Source organism: Battus philenor, unplaced genomic scaffold, assembly GCF_028537555.1.
Source record: "Battus philenor isolate CCGP_79_NKW_IND1 unplaced genomic scaffold, ilBatPhil1.0.hap1 SCAF_10, whole genome shotgun sequence".
Lineage (NCBI taxonomy): Eukaryota > Metazoa > Arthropoda > Insecta > Lepidoptera > Papilionidae > Battus > Battus philenor.
The window spans coordinates 6,099,694-6,124,515 of record NW_027181662.1 but is presented as its reverse complement, the minus strand read 5'-3'; the positions used below and the strand labels follow the sequence as shown (position 1 = coordinate 6,124,515).

The window sequence follows — 24,822 nt, the reverse complement described above, 5'->3', positions numbered from 1 at the left end:
AATGAAGGAAATTCGGAAGCCGACCAGGTATTTATCTAAGATAGAAACGAGCTATCTTTGACTGGATATATTTTAAATAACATCCGTAATAATGTTGTCTAAAATAAAAAAGTAATACATACAATTCGGAAAACATCATGCATTCTCAAAACACAGCATTCGTTATAAGCAATTTTATTAGGTTAGTATATATATACTAATAATAAAACCTCAATTTGTGTAGTAAAGAATTTAAAAATAATTGTCCACCATCATTTAAAAAAGGTCGTGTAATTCAGATAATTTATATCTTAGTGAATACTAATAAGGTAGATTTTCACTTCATTACGATATCTTTTAAATAACGAGTCAAGTGCAAGTGCCTTTTGTGGCTCAACGGAGGCAGAAATAAATTGTTCACGCAATCCAGGTTACTAATTTTTTATATAAAACTTGGCTACATTTGTTTGACTACAAGTAGTAACGACGAATTTGAACGTGGAACAATAGTCTGTCCCCCTCGCTCCATAAATCATTTCATTTATTAATAAAACCAAAAAAAGTTTGCTAAAAAATTAAACTTAAAGGATGAGACTTCAACAAATGTAATGTTAAATATACTATCGAAAAAATTTTTTGTGTTTATTTAATGAATTGTATAAAATATTACAACATTCCTAACAGCCGTAAAAAAAGTGAAAATTGTTACTTACTAATATTATTAGAACTCACTAGAGTCAGAAATAAAATTTATCATTATAATATTTTAATAAAGTATTACTTTTTACCCAATAATAACATACCAATTGCGTTGCAGAAATAGTGTATGTAACATATACATGTGAAAACATAACTCAAACAAGGATTAATATTTTCATCTCTATAAAGAAATCCTTTTCTCAAATGATAGTAAATTTAATAAAAATTGTTTCATAGTTGTTATTAATAGTAAAATTTCTTTGTTATTACCCCTAATAAATTTCCCGAATACCAAGAGAGATAAGCTTATGAGTGGCGCTGAGCACACGAGACAAATCATAGGGAAAATAGATACAAGAAGGCAGCGTACGTGGGGCTGTAATATCTCATCGTGACGTGTATTAAGTACCTCACCGCCTGTTGTTACAGAAATTCCCGCGAGAAAAGTACTTGAGAAAAGACATAAAAAAGAAACCCAGGTTTATTAAAATACACTTTGTGAAATTATAGATAATAAATGACTATAAAAAAACATAAATAGATTATGAAAACACCATTACAATTCAAACTAGATTTTTGTACTTAAGTCATAAATTTATTTTCTCTTTTTAATTCCTAAAAATAAAAGAGGAGAATTTTGTTTCCTTAAAAATAATTTATTTAAGCTGAATTATGACCTGTGTTTTATTACAAATGTGAAAGCTTGAAAGGATAAATATATAGCTCATTTTTCATCAAAATGCTTTAAAAATTGTACACCCATAACACTCTCTGGTGTCTGTTGCAATACAGAGATAGATATTAAACAATTATTTATTTTAATACGTACTACGTATATCAAAATTAAAAATAATGTTTTCTAACTATATTATTATTACGTAATATATTATTTTTGATTCCATAGATTTTTGGATAGAGAAAATATGGTATATTAATTGACACTCAAATGAACCCCCTTAAAAATAGCTTTATTACATAAGATTGTTACAATCTATTAACGTCTATTTAGATGATTATTTTACAAAAAAAAAATATTCTTTAAAAATCCTGAAAATACTCTCAAATAGAGTAATAAGCCTTTTTGTTTAAAGCACCTACAACCAATGATCCTTAAATCATAAAATCTTTGTAAAATAAGAAACTTGATGAAAAAATAAAACATATGAAAACTAAGTTATAATAATTTTGCTAATTTTATTTATTTTTTAATCTTTACTCTTAAGATTCACTGAACACAATTTATCTTTCATGAAATCAAGCAAATAGTTTTTATCATGAAATGTAAAATAGCTATACGCTAGAATAATTGTTTGAATTTTAATATACGTGTAAAGCTTATTGTTTGAATTTTTTGTCTATTCTCATTCCTATTTATACGCATTTTAATTTACTTTACACTTAGTCAAAAATGCTAGAATTTTAGTTAGAATATAAAAACGGAAAAATCAATACAGCTTGAATTCAATTAAATAGATTTAATTAATTTACTCAAGCAGATGGTTATCGAAGGATTTATTGCTGTACCGTACGGGAACGATCCAATCTGAAAACTTCGAAGAAATATTCTCCCCGAGGTAGTACTTGCAAAGATTCTTAGAGGAAAACTAACTCGCGTGATGAATTGCTTGCGCTTTGAAGTAAGTTTTACAGCCGCGACGACAATTCCTTAAATTATACCGGCACGCTTTGTTTTTGTAATGTTGCCCAGTATCGCTACCCGGCACTCGTAGATGTGCAATGCAATTTCTAAGAAATATTACTAATCTTTCGGCAAGATTTGACATACGTTTCGAGATTAAACGTAGTACGCCCGTTTTAAGAAACATCCCAATGCGGTGACTATCAGTAATGTAATAAAATATACTACGGGTTCGCGGCATTCCGAGCTTCCTACGAGCTTTGCTACCTTAAAAGAGGTTTTAAGCTAAGTGCTCTATGCGCTTTAGCTATAGAGCTCAAGGAATCTGCAAATGTCACATAGACAAGAGTGTACATCAAGTTAAAAAATAAGCCATTCACAGCTGGATAAAAGCCTACTTCACAGACTTACAAAAGGCCTGGTCGCAAGCGGCCTAGATCCAGCGTCTTTCGACGAAATCTTGGGCGAAAGTTCTTCGCTACGCTTGCTGCGATCTATGGTCCCCGCTTTAGAATTTTAAGGCGTCCTGAGGTTATGCGATAGTCACTCTATCTTATCATCCCACAGCCACTTCAAATTCCTTGCAGAAATTATTAAAAGATGAAATTATTCCAACATTCATATGACGTCATTATGACGTCAAATCAATGGGGGAGTCCCTATCTTCCCTCTTAGATTTCCAAGAGGATCTGGTTGTAGTAGCCTACTTCCAGCATTTTCCAATATCTGTCAATTATCTATCTTCTGACATTGTGCCTCGACCTCCTCTACTGGCCGATTGCAGGTTTCCAATCCTGATCTCCAATCCACGTTAAGGTGAAAGCAACCATCAGTTCTTCAACTTGATAATACTCTGGGCTATGTCGGATGTCCTTATTCCCAATTTAATCTCGTAGAGAAATAAAATTCATAAACCTTACTTAATTTTATTACTCATATTTATATTTAAGTGAAAATACTCAACAATATTGATAGCCGACCGTATAAAGGACTTTATGCCAGTTTCCTTTTATAAATAAAACGTAAAAGAATTCCGGCTCTAAAAAAGAAGCGACCATTCCAATTTATTACTTAGGGACTGAAACCCCTTTTATTGTTGACACAATCCCGGCTTTTTACGGAGCAGAACTTGTGGGTCTTATTTGCACATTCAAGTCTCACAAAGCAGAGGCCACAAAACTACGGGCATTGTTTGAATACAGAAAACCTGGAAATTAGGTATTGAAGTGTGGTCTGGCAATCACAGCTCAGCGTAACTGGGACGATGGCTAATAGGGCTGTCTCTTTTTTATAAATTAAATTTTAAAATAATTCAAAATTATTTTTCTTTAATAAAAAATCCTATAATTTATATTTTACAATTTAATATATACGGTACAAAGACAACCGTTTTGACAGCGTAGAGTCAAAGGAGAACAAAAAGAGAAAAAATAGTGAAATTTCCTTCAAAAACACCTGAAATAAATTTACTTGGGAAGTGTTCTAAATATGATACAATAATACGCAAATACCATAATGTAATAGACAAAATGATATAATAAATAAAATATATAACAATATTTTTCTCATTGCATCATTCCTCATTTTAAGGGTCATATCTTTCTGTCGATAGTCTCTAGTTTGGTATCGTATAGAATAGTATCAACTTTAGTGCTGTTATGATCAGACTATAATATTAGGCTGCGTCTACTTGCTTTTTTGCCCTATACTTTGTGTAATCATCAGTTTCTCCAGTTGTTGCTTGCCTTCACGGTGATAAATCCAAAATACATCAACTCTTGGTTCAGGCTAACAATAAAGAGCTTAGAACGCCGTCCTAATGCATGCCCCATAAGTGTAAATAAAATTCCTGTTCGCCATCTTGAGGGACAAGGTGTCAACGTCATAAAGAAAATTTAAGAAAACCAACGTGCATATAAGTATATTCTTTGTAATGAACGTGATTTTTCTGTTTTTCAATGTTTTAGTTGCGTTGAAAAACGAAAAAAAGATGAGGACAAAGAAAACTATAGCATAACTCTTAATAAATTAATTCTACTTAACTGCTCAACTGTAAACGCAACTTGACTCAGTTTCAAAGAACATCGCTAAAGCATTCATTAAATATAATGTTGAGACAACCCTGTATTCGTCGTGTGTCTTTGACACAGCATTATTCATTCAGGAAGGCGACAGTGGCGAAAGGTAGTTGGACGAAGAGAATCGATTTCTGTCTTATGAAATTTGAAAGAGTTATGCAACGAAATTTTTAAATTTTCTACTGGCTAGCACTTTAAAATTTTCTTTAAAATTTATACACTTTCTATTTATTCATCGTAATCATAATCGGTGAAAGATGAGACAATTTTCTATATAAATATAAGTGATTTTTCTATCTATCCAATCTTTGAAAACCTGTAGAAGTTACGATTTACTTGATTTACCTTTACCTTTTGGAAATACACGCAGAATAAAATGAAGGTGTTTTACTAAACAGGAAAATTAACTCGAACAGGAAAACGTACCGACAAGCCCATTCTCGAGTCAAAATCAAGACTAGACTCCTCAAAATATGTTACCAACGAGTCTTAGATTACATTGGTCACATTACATACAGTAAACTGGTAAGGTACAGCTAGAGATATGAAAATAGCTCCTCATCGATTACGTCAAAGCTCTTTAAAACGAACACAACTGTCCATTACGAATATACTATTAAACACGAGAAAAGATGAGGGCTTAAAGGAATACAAGTGTCCGTTCATAGTTCATCTAATCATTCATACTTTTCCTGCTGTTTGTTGTTACAGTTACACAGGCTTTTGTTACTATCAAATAATTTTTAAAAGGTCTTAAATTAAGTATTTAATTTTGTCTTTACTTAAGTAATATTGTGTATTATTTTTTAAATAATCGTGTTGTCCGAGATATTTATCCATTAAAGTTAAATAAAATTTAAAAAAGGTATACTAAAAACTTTCTATGGACTTTCTCTGATATATTTCCATCAATCTTAATCAAAAATAAAAAATACTTTAACTAATTATCTTATCTTTAACTAATCTTTAAATTAAATATAATGGTTACTTTTGTTGCTTACTTTTATGAAGAGAAAAATAACTTTTGTTTTGTAATTTATGTAAATATTCAACGGTTAATATACAAAAATGTATGATATATTCATATGTTTATTTAATATTATTGTCCATAGCAGACGTTTTGAAAGTTTACTTTCCGCTCATCTGTATAGCTTAACCGTTGTGGTGCATGCCAAAGGAATAAACTTCGCGCGTTATTGGAATGCCAGAACTTCGTGCTGTGTTTTAGTTTACGGTCCGCCATTCGCTGAAATGAGTTTGTCAGCGTTTCGCGTTAGAGACTTACTAAGCTAATTCAAGTGAACGGATAACGACGCCGCGCTATTATGCTATTTATGCGTTATAAAAGCGAATGAGCTTTTAAAATAGGATTTTTTTTTATTTTTTTTTCAATAAACAACCAGTATCTTAACTTATATTGCTAGCAATAAAGTTGCCTGAATTTACGTGATTTAGTAATTTATGTATTTATTTCAAATAGGCACAAATACAGCTAAACATAATGTACATTGTAGGTTGCGGTCGTAATGCCTATCGTAGGCGAATACAGATGCTAGATTTATAATTATATTAGCTTATCATAGTCATCATAATCATAATTTTAGTCGTAAGATATCCACTACTGGATAAAAGCATACCTTTTATATTAAATAAGACCTGTTGGAATCGACCAGCATCGAGCGTTTTCCCACTATAACACAAGTCGTCGGTCAATCTTGTGTCGTTGTCTCTAGTCCAGAACCTTAAGGCCTGCCCACTGCGACTTTAACTTGCTAAGTCGCTTGACTATGTCTTTCGTTAGAATTTAAGTTAAATGTATCCAATTCTGGGAAATCACGGATATCGTTAAAGAAATTGGCAGACCGTTTGAATAAAGAATTTTGTCTGGAATTAGTGGCAGCGTTAAGTAACGTATTAGTTCGATTAACTGTTTAGTAGGAACTCGCAAGTGAAACTTGCAAAAAAGTAATAGAAAATCGATTTGTTTGAATTATTTCCACCAGCTAAAGAAATATAAAACAAACATATGTATGAAATATATACATATATGCTTCCTTTCTTAGTTTTAATGGTAGAATATACTGAATGGTACCTCATTGTATTATTATTATAATGCAATTATTATAATAATCCATATGAAAGAAAAACAATTGAGGTACATTTTATATAAATTTGTTATCTGATGTTATTTAGGCGTCCTCAAAAATAAGCTCAAGAAGCAATAGTTCTCATATATCGACGTGTTTCTCTAACTTTGGTAACATCCACATAACATAAAGAGGTTTTAAATAAACACTGCTTTCAAAATCATGTAATATCACATTGTAGACCTCTTTTTCAAAAATTTTTAGACTTTTACTGCATTAATAGAGTAAGACATTAATAATGAAAAATATTAGAAATATATGGGCGACGCCGAAATACAGCAGTGGACGTCTTACGACTAAAATTATGATGGTTATAACATTGGAAATTTTTAACAACAACCACAAACAGAGAAGTCAATTATAATCATGCACATTCAATATTACCAAAATGCTGGTTAGTTTTATTAGTAGCGTTATAGATACCGGATTAAAAGCCAGGTTTGGTTAGTTATGTAAAGAATAACTAACCTAACCTCGAATTTCGTGAAATTACGTGATCGGAAAATTTTGTTTTATACAATTTCATTTTTATCTTTGTCAGTTATCTATAAAAATGGTTACTTTACTATTACTGTAAAAGAAAATATCCTTTCGAAAAAACAACAACTTTTCAGCCTTTCTCAAATTAAAATTAACGTAGGCCTTCTTTTCTTTACTTTTTCTTGTATTAGACAAATGGGAATTTACTGGATGGGGAAATTACTGTACGTTTTTGCGTTATCGTGACTTATAAATTACTGTTATGTCTCGTTCTTTCAGGTTATGAGGTCCTTTCTACTGGCCCATCACTACTTCTGCAATTCACTGCAAACTCAGCGACTCCCGGGCAAGGCTTCGCTGCAACTTTTCACTTCCAGCCACCGCCTGACTCCACTGCAGCAGGTCTGACCCACATCGCAAGCTTAATTCTATAAACAAAGCGCCTATGCATGCGTTCAGAAAATCTACTTTATTTGACCCACCGAAATGTAAAAATTTACCTCTCGAAAAATTAAAAAGTGAATTATTAATTTTTACGTCGATATAATTATATCAAAATATATCTAGTAATCTAAAATCATTACAGCTTAAACTTTTTATTTATAAAATAAGAATACGTTTATTACAGAATAAAGTCACATGATTAGAATAAAAATTATAAACAGAACGAATGAACTGTGTACTAATTAATAAGCTAAACATGGCTAATTATGTAAAAATTATACCAAAGTAGAGTAAAAAAGCCTCCACTAACAGTAAATACGCATACGATTTTTTTATAAAAAAAGCAGGAGTTGAAGAAAATTTTTTTAGTCCTTACATATTCGTAGTTACTAGTAGATTTTAATATTAAATTAATTTTGCTTGGAAAACTAATAAAACTAAATATGCCGGCTCAGCCAACGAGATCCCAAACTATGAATACGAATATTGGTTAAACTCCAGACGGCTTTTGGTTGCTTACTTTGCAGTAGTTCTCGTAATACCTTACATCTAGTCGTAACTTTGACTAGTCCAAGCTTACCTCGCCTAACAGTAACTACGTTTAGCATTTTTGAGTTAACAACGTTATTATCATAAGTTATGCATCAGTAAAATTTAAGAAGATTATTTTTGATAGAGATAACAAACAACTTAAAATTTATACATATATGTAAAAATAGTTTGTAGCACAATAATTAATGTTAGTAAATTTTCAAAAATTAATTTGCACGCCATCTATGAGTAACGAATGAAATTATGTCCTCCGCGACTAAGACGGAACGTATTTGAAAATAACGTTTTCAGAATTAGCCAGCAGATGGCACTCTTCTTAATAACTATGTCAGAAATCTCTCAAATATTTATTCATTGATTAATTATATATAAACTTACAACTAACCTTATCAACGATAATACTGAAATATGTAGTTAAAGGTAAAAGTAAGCAAATTAAAAAAAAAACATTGGAATTTTGTCATTGCTTCTATGCATCCACAAAACGCATTTAACAGGAATATTTAAAAATAAAAACGAATTTTGTTAATATAGCTGATTTTTATTTCCAAACGTTACGTAACAAATTCACAGCTTACAAAAATTATTTCCTTTACACATTTACTAATGTCCATTAATTTACATTACCTATCACCATTGAATTTTGAAATCGCGATTTTAAAATAGTACTCAGTTTTTATAAGAGATGACGCTTGATAATTTCTTGAGGAATGTATTTGACTAAGAAACGAATAAATCATTTAAATAATAAAAATATGTATTTAATATTTTCTTTTTTCCTTAGATTCTGATCGACTGTTAAAGCTGAGTTTTGGAAAAGCATTCGAGTCTTTGGGGCCCGAAGTAAGCGCCACAAGTAAGTGATAATTTTATTTTCATTATAATTTATTAACATAATTAGCTAACCATCATATAAATATAAAAAGTGTATGTTATTAATTATAAAAAACAGATCTACATTATATATTAATTCAACAAATCCAAACGTATAATTGCCAGGTAAAACTGCGTTCACCGCTAGAGGGCGCGGTGAAATCGTTTTGCAATGACCCAAGCCGAGGCCTCCAGCTTAGTTTCCAAGTAACATGTTTAGGATAACCATCCTCGGCTCTCTGTCACATCCTTTACGGAAAGTTTATAATTAATTCAATATAAAAAGAAAAAAAAATATTTTCTTAAACTTTTACATTTACCGACCGTCGCCGAAAGAGTTACATTTAAGTGTTTATATGTATATATATAGAAAGAGACGGAGACTACAATGGTATTTTTAAAGATATCTTAACTTGCCATGTGATTTTTGGTCATCAACGAGAGATATAAATTAATATAACATTTAAAAAGGATACTCTATCGCGCTATGCATCCTTTACTTGGCTACTTTGGATGGAAATTATAAAAACAAATAGCAAAACTAGTTTACGTTTAAATATTAATATCAATTTCCATTTATTTTACATATTACAGTTATATACTATCTTTATAAATATAATAAATAATAAATAATAATAAAAAATCCAATTAACGTGATGATTCCGTCACTTTATCTTGTTTTTGCTTTAAATAAGCAACAATTCCTAACCATTCTAATGTTTTGGGTGAAGCAAGCATAGATAGACATACATCAGAATAATATCGGTAATAACGAACCAATATTTCAGAACGAAATAAATGAAACAGTAATTTCGATTAAAAATTACAAATAGCATCTCATTAAGAGTGTTCGGAGTATCAGTACATATTTCATTCACATTATAACACACGCAAATACTAATAAATTATTACTGATGGTTATAAATAAACTCATTAAATAAATATTGTTTGTTCATCAAAAATTTTATCTGTACAGCTGTAATCTGTTTATTTTAATCCGTTAGTAAAGTTTAAATCAATTTATAAATTTAATTTTACCCATAACTGTACTAACCATTAGCTACCTCGACAGATTACTTACTCGCAAGTTTGCTTATGGCATTTTAATAGAAAAATTAATTAAATTAATATTTCGGAGTTTGTTTGAATTTTGAGATCACGTGAAAATCATGTGGAATGTCAAATGCTAGTTCAAAATGATCTGTTAAACCAGTGTTTCCCAAAGTGGGGCCCACGACTTACAGGTGGAAGGGGATTTCTTATAGAGGCCATTCGACGTGGACTTGAAACTTGTTCAGACCCTTCGCCTTGTTATAAAAATTATATACGTTACATAGGAGGGCGTAAGAATTTTAGAAAGGCTGTGTTGAGGCTTAGCTCAAAAAAGGTTGGGAAATACTTTGTTAAACGGTCAGTTCGTACAAAACTTTGAAAAGCGATCTTTCAATAACCGAATTTGTATATATTTTTTGGCTTTACGAATTTGCTTTAGAATATAATTAAAGGAGTATGTATGAAATTTGTTAAGTGGTTCTTATAATGTAATCAAATGAAAATTATATTTCTATTTATACATACATAAATAGTTTCAATATTCTTAACACATACATTCTATTCGGTCGATTAAGTACATTAAATATACCAACTTATTTCATTCTTCAGTAATATACAGTTAAGAATGCATCTATACGGTATCGCAATGTTAGAGTTCATGTTTCGTTTGCTGTACCCGCAGAATCTGCAAATGCCACTTGGGCAGAAGTGTAAGCCAGATTAAAAAGTCTTTCATTTGTATCTACATTGTGCATGTTACGACTCGGCGAGTTTTTGAAAACTGTGACAATTACGTCGTAGAGATTTTCAGAATATATGATAACTACTAAAACTGTACGCGTTTAATAGTTCGTTTTAAGCTTCGCGCGTTTTAATTTTCACACCTGTATATATATAGACTAACAAAAATAATTTATCGTTTCCAAAATTAATTTATTTATTTTACGATTTATAAAGTGATGGATGTAAAATCTCTCGCATTAATTATTTATTTTCTATTGAAATGGGACAAACCAATAACTTATAGTTGCACAAAATAGAAACAAGCAATTATGGTTCACACAATAATTTTATCATTTATTTATAAACCAAGGATAATCCTGTAATAAGCATATTTAAACAACTTTTTCACGACAGGTGATGTTTTAATAAAGCCAAAATAAAACAATTTAAGTATTTCTACTAATTTATCCAATTTCGTTTATTCTATCCTATTCACAATTTTAGTTATCTAGGTCAAAAGTGCTGACTTTTTCGGAGCGCTTTGAATGAAAAATATACTGTCATACGTTAGAATTTAAATTTGTATTTTGAAATGGGTCGTTATTGTGATAGAAGTTTTAAGTACTTTACATTTTTTAAACAGCCTATACATATAAAATTATTGTCGATTTGAGGCTTAACATTTTTCAGCAATAGTAAATGGTTTTTGCTCAAATGCATTTTCAGCGTCCACAGGCTTTTGATGGTAGAGCGCAGGAGTCGCTGGATCTAATTTCTATGGTTAAGCTAGAGAGTTCCCTCGAAAGTTTGGTCTTGAGCTGACTCATTATCTATTTTCTAGTTCAGATAGCGCTCATAGTGTTACTGGATGCAAGGTCCCTCGAGACCTCAGTTTCGACTGGCTCTTAAAACACAATCTACGTCTAATGCGGATAACTCGAAAGAACCGAACTTAACTTCGATACTATTTTACTAAGTATGTCAAACGATCAATAATTTTAAGTATTATGGTGATAAACGGGTACAATTTATTTCCGTAAAAAATTTACATAAAATTATGCACTGTATTTCAAAATACTCCCACGTAATGTTTCTAAATTAATTAATATAATAAATTTAAAAAAAGATTTTTAATGAACTTTTAGAATAGAATACACTGTGAAAGATTTTTACTTAGAAATCATTTAAAAAATGTCTTTATTACTTCTGGGCTCTTTTCAGATCAGCGCGTTTGAAATCCTAGTAACTTTAACGTTGAGGATGCCATTAAAGGAGAATTTAATCTGATTCAAGTTTCTAACTCATATAGGTAGTCATTAAGTGATCCTAAGTGGATAGTAAAATGAATAAATAAGTCCAATTGTATAACTCCTATAGACAGCATAATTATGTTTGTACGCGTCACTATTCTTGTTATATTGTGATACAAAATAAGAATCCTTTCTTTACATCTACTACGGTACTAAAACACTCTAATCCTTAGTTACTGCCATACATCTACACACTCACGATATTATATTTCAAACATATCACAAAGTAATACTAAATTTAAACATAACTACTAACTAAATATTTGTGCAGTATTATTATTATTAACACTAGTATAGATTTCTATGTCGCAGTTTTTCTAGATGAAACAATCAAATGAATTATAAAAGAATGATTTTCTTTATTACCACAATTAATGGTATAATATGAGAGACCTGGCTTTAACCATCAATCACGAGGTCCATGTTCTGCACGAATATTACGTGTTGAATAACAAAATATTTTACTTAGCTTCCGAAATGCATCTCTGGTGTAGCAAAGAGAATAAAACAGAGCCGGGCTCTAAATAAATCATCAAACAACTTGCAACGGGCCTTGCATTGCGAACGACGACTCGGGTCGACGGCGGGGCCGAGAATTTTAAGCCTCTGTGATTAAACTAGCCGTAGCTTTACCGTTGAAGGAGTTACGTAATGTAGCGTTTGGCACTCACCTCCCGGCACTATTGACGCTCGGCTACGAGTTGCAGGCTTTTATTAAGTAAATCCTTTTTGTTTCAGTGACTCCTTAGTAAACACGGAGAAAAAATCAGTGATAAATTCGTAATTTAAAGTTACCGTATTTTTAAATATTTATACGAATAAAAATCATGAAGATTTAGTTTTGACGGTAATCAAACCCAAATCCAATGTAACGAAAACAGGATTTCAGTTTTAATTATAAATATTACAAAAATATATAGCAGTTAAATAATCAACAGTGCCTTTCTTATAGGCTATCATCTTAAGTTTTGTTTTAAAATACACTGCAAGGTTCTAGGTGCTATATTAATTTAAAAAGATAATAATTTTGCTTTGCTTCTTAAAAGACTTAAATATTTAGTTTTTTACTTATAGACACAGAAAGTGTACGTGTATGTAATATATAATTTTCTCCATATACCCTCCAGATTATAATTGTACTATGCAAACGCCTAGCTAAGCGTTGCGGTCTGGTTTCAACGTATTTGCATACGAGCGATAATCAAATTACCGACCGAACGAATTCGACTTACTTTAAATTCGAGTACAATAAAATTTGCATAAAACCTTTTATAATGGTAATAGCTTGAAATTGATCAGACCATAAGTATAGTATTTTTTAACAACGATCTCTGATTTTGTTTATTTTTTTATTATTTGAAATAAGCATTAATAAACTAAATAAATAACAATAAAGTAATTAATTTAGGTGACAGAAACCTACGGGCAGATATTATGTTTTAATTAGAATTAATTTTGTGTAACCAACCAAGCTATTTTACAGCGGGACGACTTGGAGGCCGATAAATAAAGAGAATTAACGCCGCGATATTTGGCGGCAGTCTGACTGAACGGAGCGGTTGATACTACCTCCATCTCCCCGCATAGATATCTAAGGCGCGGCACAGCAGTTTCGGTAGCACTAAAATTAACTTGCAATAAATATTAATTTATGTAAATTGTTATAAAATACCAATAACATATCAAAATATCAAGCTACAAACGGCTTTAAGGATCAAGCTAAAAATATTTAATTTAAAAACACGCATATTTTTAAAAAAAAAATTAGATCGTCTTTTTTTACATTACGACTAACTGCGTTACCCGGATGTATCTGACTTATTAGTCAATAAACATTTATATGCTGTATATTTACAGCATATAAATGTTTATCGAATTGATAACACAAGTAGATCATAAAAAATACTAGCTTAAATCTTATGTAATGTAATTTTATGTGCTCTTTTGATATCAATTAATGTATTGTATACCAACATGGTAAATCAATGGTTTCAAATAATAAATAACGTAATAATATTATAGTAAGTAACATAGTTTTCAAAATTCGAATTAATTTTTTTTAAATGATTGTTTACTATCTATACCTGTAGAATTTGTACTGCCAGAAGTTATTGGCCGTTCAAGTTTAAGTAGCAAATGAAAATTAACGTAAAATATTTCAGAGTTATCATTTCATACAAGGTGGTTGAAAATTGGTATAGAAGCTTTAAATCTCTTTGCTGACAAATGAGCTATACATCACACCTTTAAAACCTTTTACACCTATAGCCAATGACTCTGTATGTTTGAATTTATACGAAAAAGAAAATCTTGCAAATTAATATTAATTATAAAGAATAAAGATGCTACATCTTTTCATAAGTAATAGAATATTAACTAAAAAGGCATGATAAATTGTATAATGGAGAGTAATTTTTTTAATTTCGAATTTAAATTATAAAAATCTAAATTATTATCATTATTTATCTCAATTTAGAAAGTTCTTTCTAAATAACTTAATTACTATTTAGTATAAAATGAGAATATCCCAGTTTAAATAGAAATTTTAATCTTAAAAGTAATTAAAACAGAATATATTTATAAATTTATTTATGAAAAACAAATTCGTAAAAGTTAACATTTTTTTTTCATTATAAAACTATTATTATTTAATTAAAAATGTTCTACTGGCGAGTATTAAAATACTAATATACCGCGTCCAAATTTAAATTTGGAACATTCATAAAATTCTCAAAATTACGATATTAACAGATATAATCTCAGTGAAATATAATTAAGCACAATACCGCTATTTCGCGCTCGAAAATAAGCTCAAAATATTTGTCTGTCTACATATTTAAATTCACAATAAGAGTCTTTGTTATTTCACAGTAATTACACTGCGAAACTCTATTTTGAATTACTTACCTTCAGAAGAATAAGTGGACAATGACTGAACAAATATTCTCGTTGAAGTTATTCAATGTTATAACTTTAAGTGTAGTTATCATGGATTGTTTCCTATAATATTTTTAAATAACGAATGCCGATAACTAAAGAGTAGTGAGTAAAAAAAAAATTCCAAGACTAAATTTAACCCGGTTGTTAATTGTACCTTGACTGATGTCTAAAAGGGAAGAGAGTAAAAGCTAAGTTTTTAAGTCAAATACTACATAATCTTCATTATCAAACAAGTGGTAGGGCAACCACTGCTGGACCTAGTTTTCTCTCGCGTTTATTTAATGTAGGACCTGGTAGCAACCTGCGTCCAATGTCTTCCGACGACTTAACAAGGCCGTGTCCACCTTGTGAGTGCACGTTCTACCGGTCTGTTGTCTCAACTCCAGAACCGTATGCCTTCTTACTGCCACTTCAACTTTACAATCCACTATAGTATGAATATAATATAATATGGAGATTCGAAGAACTAACAAAATATAGGGAACAAAAAAAATATATTCAAGAAGTTTCAAATAGACGTAGTCTATTACTTTGTTTAGATCTCTGTAATTTTTCTTAAGCGTCTTTTTTAAAAGTGATTATTTTTTATTTAACATTCTAGAAAAAAAAGCGATTGTTTCTAAAGGGTTTTATAACAAAATGAAAGTTTTTACTTAGACTCAACTTTAAATAGGTTAAAGTAAATGAGCATACTCGCTATCAACTTAATAATTGCTTTATGAAAGGTAACCTTATTCTACTTTCTTCACTTCTAACTACTTTCCACTCACAACAAGCCAGTTTATAAGTTTCTCAGCTAACCAGAATGGAAATTGGCAAATAAGTGCTTCATTGCTTTAAAACTAATGTTTTAAAAGTTAATTTATGAACCAGTTTGTTAAAATATATTAGTCTGATGAAACGGTGTTTTTCTTTAATTTAAAAATTATAACTAACTTGCGAATAGGTTTAGAGAAACTTAAATATTATAACATAATTGTTCTAAAATATTGACATGCATTCGCTATATACAGCCAGTGTCAAATGAACAAAGCCGGAGGCAAAGGTAAGTAATGATGGAGCCATAAAAATTAATAATAATAAATGCACAACTTTTTATTATCAATTGAAAATTAATTAAAAAATGACATTCCTATTTTATTGAAAAAATATCATTGATTCTTTAATTAAAATTTTGTTCACGCTTTTACCCAAATATATTAATAAATAACTTCGGGAAAAATTTTCTACGCACATTTCATGCTAAATTCCACACATGCTTTTACAAGTTCATTTATATTTAAGTATAGTACACAGATGCTATTCTGTTCAATAACGTTTTACCAATTTGAAAATTTGTAACAAGATGGCGTTACTCTAGAAATTTTGGTATTTGTCACCAGAAATACGCGACCAGTAGATCTTGCAGCTCTCTTTTCGTGTTAACCTAACACCACCTAAAGAAGCATTTGAAAATCTGATTGTACCATGGAGGTAGAATGCATTATCATCTAAGGAAAAACTCTGTTCATTTTTACTGCATTATAAAAATTATCACGAAGAATACTCTTTCAATTGATTAATTCAGTCAGTTCAGTTAAATCAACAATGTGGTATTCTTTGTTTGTGCTATTCTTAGAAATACTTAACTATTTTAAATTAAATGTACCTGAAACATGCTTTTCAGGATTTAAAAACAGATATGACAATGAAGGATTCGATTATTAATTTACATGTTCTAAATAGCATGAGTCTTTGGTAGCGTATTGAAGAGAGCTTGGTCTTGAACTTCTATTGGATGATTGATTCTTGAGCGCGTTTTTTCTTCCATATCGTGAGTTCTGCTGTGCAAATTGCCGTATATAAAGAAAGCTGGCATTCCCAACTTTATTTAACTAAAAGGATCTGCCAATTAATTTGATAAGCAAGAATAGATCTGTTTCCCGTACTATCCGTTTGCCTTTGCACATCCTTGCAATATTAGCAATTAACTTTGACGATTAGATCTCATGTTTTGTGATGTAAAACAGCACACTTTTGGAAAGTTTCCAACATTTAATTTGTGTTCTCGGCGTTCGCAATTTATTTAAGTTTCTCTACGCTCTGCACTTGACGACGAAACTCTTCTGAACCTTATTTGATGCTGCCTCGTCGTTAGGTAGTATTTGTTTGGAGCAATTTAAACAACATTCGCTTTCATCGTAGCAAACGTTGTTGAAGGCCTTGCAGTGGGCGTCTATCGGCTGATACGATGATCATATTGATAATGACGCTTATTAATATCGATATCAATACCATATTTTGCCATATATGTTACATATTAACTCGTATAATACTTAAACAAATAGGTTAATACTATTTTTTGCGGAAAAACATAAAAAAAAATTCGTGACTATAATGTTTTAGACGATAGAACCACTTAGAATAAATTTGGAAAAATTAATATATATTTTGAAGATATCATAATTTGAAACATGTTTAGAGAGGTAAGCAAAAACAATGACTGGTTTTGAGAAATATTAAAAAATCATATTTTGATTTACACCAATTTCAAAATGTGAAATGATGAAAGTAATATCTAAGGTAGATATAACCTTGGAATAATTTTTTATTACATTGCCTATTATTACGGTACACTCGCCAAAATTATTTTTCATTATTGTAATGTTTTAATTTATTAGTGTGTGAGCTATTAGAAGTAGAATTACTACATGAGATTACAGACTAACTGCCAGGTTTTTCAGCCATCAGATGCAGTTCTGCATTTCTAGCCTCCTCGTATTTTACACATACACGAACGGAAATTGTTATTATAAACCTAATATAACATTAATTAATAATAGCTTTGTACAAATATTCGTGTAATGTAAACTCTGCTCGTTAGATTTTATAACATTTGGAGATAGAATCGAATTTGTAACATTAACATTTTTTTTAAAGTTTTGTATTTGTTTTGATACTCTAGTGTATGTGCCTCTTTAATCTAGTTGATTAGCCGTTTCTTTCTGTACTTAGCGAAAACTTTTATATTTATATTAGTCACTAGTCTATGAACCTATATTTCTAATATATATTCATATGTAAGGATATGCTTACAACCATCCCCAACGGACTTACTACCGACAAAATTAGTCTGTAGCGTTCCAATATAAAAAATCGGAAATCAAATTATTTAACGATTAGTGTCTTAATCAGTATTAAAAAAAGCAACAATTGATTGTAAATATATTTTTAATTAATTCGTATACTGGTAACTTCAATATTACTATTCATTCAATACTTAATTTTATGGTAAAAGATTACCCCGATATTTTTTTTAAAATATATAGTGTAGGTTCGGGATAAAAAAGTGTTGTTAGTAAGAATCTCTCGCATACGTTAACAAAGATAAAAAAATCCGAATTGGTTTAGTTGCACCTAAATTTGCTCTTGATAACAAATTTGACGTTTGTTTTTATTTATAAACATTAATAAAGAATAAAATATATGAAACTATAGAAACGTAGTTAAACAACCGCAAAAGATTTTTAAAATTAAAATACTTCATATGCCTGTGCAAAGAAACTGCATACGCGAAGTAGGAAAATGTTTGCATACCACTCGTTGAGTAGTACATTTTGAAGTAGTGAGAAATTTCCCCCGAGAACACTATTGTAATTTCACGTAAAACCTCCTAACCTGCTATTTTAAACGTTCATACCTATTTTATGCTTATTGAATTGTGTATGAAGTACCACGTATCAAGATTAAATAGGGCACGATTTTTTTTCTTTCAATAATATTTCATTAAAATTAATATTTTAACGCAATTATTCAGTCTTTTGTTTCATTTTTCGGTTTCTCTACAAGATTGAATTAGGAATACGTAGATGTAGAAAGGTAATCCCTGTAGCACAACAGATTGGAGAGTTGAAGTCCACGGGCTATACACGTATGCACATCATATGGTCTTTGAAAACTTAAAATTTTCAAGTAGAACAACAGAACCAAACGCTACGTACCACACCACGACACAACTTTTTTAGAAAGCGACCTCCCGCTACCTAACCGCGAACAGCGACGGCGAACCGATGTTGGATCCGGATCTCTCCTTTGGCTCGACTGTGGTCCTCGCTGCCTTCCCAAGCCGCATACACACAACATCAACACTACACAGCTCTACTCGGGTAGAGCGCGTGCGAACGACTTCATGCTACTGGTACGCGTCCGTCCAGCTTTGTTTATTTTTAAATTCATGAACCCTTCCATTTCGTGAACACAGCTCCAATGAAGCTGTGAAAACCCTTAGGTTAAGAGCAACAACTTCGACCGAGAATAAGTAAGACTATCAACATGTAATGTAACAATGGTGTTAGATCAGTAGCAAAATAATCACAGTTGTCAAAATGATCGCTTATCTGTCAATCCATCGGTCTACGCATGCGCAGTCTAAGGACGCGCGGCGTATTATTTGTAGGCGGTTGAATTTGTTGAGAAGTATTTGTTGGTTCAAGTGACGTATGTGTTATTATTTGTATATTTGTATTAAATCTTTAGTGCTGTGATGGAATATGGAAATAAATACTATCTTATATCAATTTTGAATCAATGTTTAATATTTACAAATGAGTGGTGAAAGTTTTATATAAAATTATTTCATTCGTATGACAAATAATTTATTACGACCTTGGTGTATCTGAAGTTGCAGGCGGATAACCTTTAAAATAAAATGTGTCTATCTTTCATCCACGCGATTTAATTTTTGTGCTCCTGCTCGTTAGGTGTAGTCTCTAACATTGCCTACCTAACCTGTTAAACTCCACCCACAGATCTATTCCAATCAAGATGGCCATAATTTGTAATTGGTAATTCCCAAAGTTATGTTTAAAGTCTTTAATTTACCTAAATTATTCCCTAAGAGAGACCATTAGCATAAGCATAAAAAGTACATCGAAGTTTAAATTTAGTCTGTCTCGATTTAAATACATACAATGTTTACATACAAAAGATTTATCACACCAGCTGCGTTACCTTTGCGTATCTTTTATTTTATTTAACATAAAAAATAGAATTACGTACGTGACATAATATGGCGAGTTAAAATTATAACACAGTTATACATTTTCCTTTAATAAGTTTTGCATTGTTCTTAAAATTAAGGTACGCTTAAGAATAATAAGAATAAGTATACAATGGGCTATTAGCTTTCCCGACAATTGCTCTGGCCACAATAGACCAGCCTTGCTCACTAATTAATGTCCTCGGTTGTTTTCAAGCGTTACTAAGAAGAAATATTTTTAACCTTACACATAGTCGCTTATATTTATTTAAAAATAGCTGTCCAGACTTACCTTATACTGCTAGAAGTTATCAACCCCTCAAAATTAAAAAAATTCTATAGCGATCAGTCTATTTATCGATTAATATGTAGTAAGCAAATTGATTTAGTGATCGATTAATACTGATCTAAGCAAACAAAATGACGGTGAGACTAGATAGCATTTTAAATGTTTGAAACGGGCGAGATTCATAGCAAACTATCAAATAAGATATTTCAATTGCCATCCTTTTTTCTGAAATTTTCTAATCTATTGGGCAGTTTCCATACAAGGAGTTTTCGTGCAACACTATCGACTTATAATAATTATACAAAAAGATGTTTATATGGTATATTGTTAATCACATTGTAATGGATAAATAAATATATTGTCCGTTACTACATATTACGTAATAAATTGTGAATTTCCTTCATGTTCGATTGTATACATTTAACTGGAAAGTTTTTATTCTATATAACAGGTACATTCGCCCATGCAAAAGTCGTGAGCCATTCAAATATAATTCGTTGTTAGTAGTCGATCGAGCCAAGAGCCTATTCTACAGGATACCCCCATGAACGCTTAAATTTGAATGGTTATTAAATTTTAGCGTTCCAGTCATTAACAATAACGTGTCGAACAACAGTGTACGCTCAAACAAACTAAGATGTCCACGATCTCCCAATTCAATAGATTATTGTATGTAAGACAGAGGCTAGCTTTTGCTTAGTTACTAGCAAAAGCTAGCCTCTGTCCGTTACACTAGTTAAAGAGGTTTACACAGAATTTTTAGCTCGCTGTCACCTCAAATCCGATAAGAACTATAATACCAATAAGTCAAAGAGTAGCCACCCGTCTTCAAAAATAATTATAAACCAAATAAAACCTTATAGTGATAGAAATGAGGGTGAAAAAAATGATCCCAAGAAGTTTCTAATTCTTATCAGTTTTAAAGTACATATAATCATCATCATTCCATTCATACGACGTGCATTTCTTGACTAAGTCTCCCTAATAGATTTATAATAAAACCTGTTGTAAGCTTCCTGCATAAAGCGTCTCTCGATTACCTGAACAAGGTTGTATGTTTATTTGTGGGTGGTCGTTGCGACCGATGCGGTATATGGACTGCCCACTGCTCCTTCACTTGCCAATCCACTACTAAGTTGGTTACTTTCATTTGTTTATGGAACTCCTAACTCCTGAATCAAACTCACAGAAAAATCACGACCATAACTAAGTTCGAGACTCATTTCAATAAGTCATCAATGATGACACACATCTTATCACAGATCTTGGTTTTAAAGATAGAAAAATGGATAATATTTGTACTCCGGATTAACTTGTTATATATCCATTTTTGATTAACTTTACGTAAAGAAGGCTTTAAATTGCTTGCTATATATCTTAAAACTCAAAAATGGCTAAATAAATTCGTCTAATTTTAAAAGAAGTTCTAAAAAGGTTCAAAAATGAAATGTGAGAAAAATAGTTAAAATAAGATTTTTCCTTGTCCATACAATGTCAAAGATTTGACGTCAATGAAAACCAAACGAAATGGACGAAATAGTCAATAAGTTTTTGTAACTAAATTTTATTTATCATTAAGACATTAAATCAATAAAATGTAGATTTTATTCATTTAATGTTATGTGACATTTTGACATTTTGAAATACGAAATAGCAGTTCCTTTTTTTAAGCTGCAACTGGCCAATTACATTTGAAGTACAAATTTTGTTAGAACAACTAGTTCGTGATAAAATATCTTCTTAGTGTATGTTTTACATTTTGGCATTACATAGTATGGGACGTATTTTGCAATAAGAGTCACGATCTTCAGTAGCAGGGGGGGGAGGGGCGTAAGGGGGGAAAGAGTTTGTGTATTTTTCATATTAAAGTACAACAAGCAAATAACCTTTAACAGTATAGTCTGTGGGAATAGCTAGTAATAAATACAATTTTGGTTTGAATTTTGTTCGAAGATAGTATTGCTATATCGTATTAGTTTTTAGCTCCCTACAAAGAGTGCCTTTATCTGAAACAACACGTGTCAATTGTACGAAACGTGGCGGCGGCGAGCATAGGACGTCTGTTCGGATAATTTCGATATGAACAAAGCCATTTTATCGCAGCTGTGTCGTACCACTGGACGTCACTGCAATTGAACTTCATTTTGCCAACGTTGGACATTGCAATACTGGCGTAGACATATTAGGTTTTTGCTAAACTTCGATTTATTTTGTATTCGGAATGAAATACAGTGAGCTTTTAGTACGTTTTCGTTTTTAAATGAATCCATAAAGCAACTAGTGAAGAATAAAAAATCAGCATAATTAGTATTAGCTCTCTGAATACGTACGTTAAACGTATATGTTACAGTAATATGTACATTCTACGCTTTTAACAATATAGCTTGGACAATATAGATGGTACCGGCTGGAAGCGGTCTGCATTCAGAATCTTCCGAAGATCTTAACAGATTTGGTGGACTTTCTACGTGGTACTTGTCGGTTTTTGGTCTCCGCTTCCGAACCAGCCATCTATTCTTATCACCGTGTAGTCTCATTGCCAATCCACTGTACAATTATCGTTACTTCTATTAGTCTTTGGATGTCTTCATTCTAGAGTATAGTCCTATCGATACCTCTTTCTATATCGGCGAGCTTGTCTATGAGGCCCAAAATCAGAAACCACATTTCATTGCCGTTTATTCGCAATATTTTATTCTTAATTCTTTACGTATTTAAAATGATGATCTAGATGTTGAGATGCGACACATTTGCTTAGTAACGGACTGTTATACATAAAAATGTATATCAAGTTATGTTTATATAACTTACGAATATAAACTCCTACACAGTTCAAACATTTACAATCAACATATAAAAAATTAAAACTGTTTTTTGCCCTACTTTCATATAAGAATGGCATAACTTCGCACCGAGTCCAAGTTCAAATTGAATTTTATTAAAGCGAAACTCGGTAAACTTCTTACCTCTATTGAATGAACTTTGTTACGCTAATGATGTGTAATAATAACAAAGCGAAATTGTATTTTTGCCGTACACGAAGCTATTTAGATTAAATTATCATATAATTATTCAATTAAGAACGGCGGTAGGACTTTCTTAAATACTTATATTTATTTCCTGCATTAAAAATTGGTACCCAAAGATTACTTAGTTTAGTTTTATAAAGATTATGAACGTTTGATTATAGCGCAGGATTTTATTTAGCATTTTTTTCTAGCATTAATTGTTTAACTTTTATGTCAACCTCGTCTCTACATTATGGTTAAAGATCTACCGCATAATTCATTTGCAAGACACTTATTTTTAAAAGGGTCACTAGTTTTTAAGTTTTATTTACTACATTTTTAAATTATTTATATAATTCTTTTCTGTTGTTGGTTATTAGTTTTGTCTTTTTTTATTTTGTATTTGTTGTGTTGTGGTTTCCTGTCTCGGAAATTGCAACCATTTTGTATTTTTATATGATTTGTATTAGCTAGTAACATTATAAATATTATTTTTATTTATTTATTGATTTAATATTCGTTATTTTTAAGCTAAGATATATTATATGTAATATATAAATAGTTTCATAGTAATTAACAAAAGAGTATCAACAATCTCTAACAGATAACCATAAAAAATTTCTTTGCGATACAAAAAGATAGAATTTAAAAAATTTGTTCCTTAGAAAATATAGGTTCATGGAAAAAGTCTTTTCGCGAATAATACATACCATTTTTATTTGGCTTATATGATGCCATTAAAAAAATTACATTTTGAAAACAAAATTTTTGTTCGCAATTTGTTTTTTTTTTTTTCTCAAACTGAGTAAATGAATAAATAAACGAACTAGACTAGAGAACATTTAAAAATTTTTTTACGTATATGGATTAAAAAAACTATTGCCAACTTCTCTTTATTGAAAAATCAAATAAAAACTGCGACTAACTGTTTCATACATGACACAACGCAGATGCATTCATAGCTGGCTCGATACACTTTTCGTTGATAAATATTGTTTGACTGTTTGTATTTAGCAACTAAACTCGAGAGCTTCCTCCAGAGCCTTGACTCGAATCTTACATGTGTTCTACCGTTTTGGGAGATCGCCAAGCTATTTCTAAGCTTAACTGGTCGCTTCGCGGTGTGCCGGCGTGCAAGGGCTATTAAGGTTATCACAACTTTGCTGTCGTTTGATACGCGTTGATCATTGCAATTCGTGTGAAACTTAAAGCACCTTACCGCTAGATTATCGAAGCATCCGGACAATTGCTACAGTTAATAATATTAACGATTAAGATTATGTTAACAGAGATTTATTAATTTGATTTCTACAATTTTTTTTTTTTACTTTGAAATAATTTGCACTTATCTTCTTTGGTTGGTTATGTATCCTCAATTCTTAATTTCAGATTCAGCATATAAATTTTTAAATTGTGTTACAATTTTTTTATTCAACCTAACAATTACACATAATATAAAACAATGTTTAGAGTTTACTTTTCAGTATTTAATACACGTGTATTGGTACAATGCTAAGACCAGTGGTAGCCTAACAATAAAGTCACGGGTTCGATTTCCGAGATTTTTTTTGTGTTGTGTGTGTTTCCATGC

General features: G+C 30.8%; 1 protein-coding gene across 1 annotated transcript in view; it reads left to right on the top strand.

Moving 5' to 3' along the window:
- Positions 1-24,822, top strand: part of Sol1 — a 365,472-nt gene that overhangs the window by 211,815 nt on the left and 128,835 nt on the right. The window contains exons 8-9 of the mRNA XM_068770529.1: positions 7,302-7,424; positions 8,803-8,874. Of these exons, the coding sequence (XP_068626630.1) occupies positions 7,302-7,424; positions 8,803-8,874 (195 nt within the window). The remainder of the gene's footprint in view (positions 1-7,301; positions 7,425-8,802; positions 8,875-24,822) is intronic.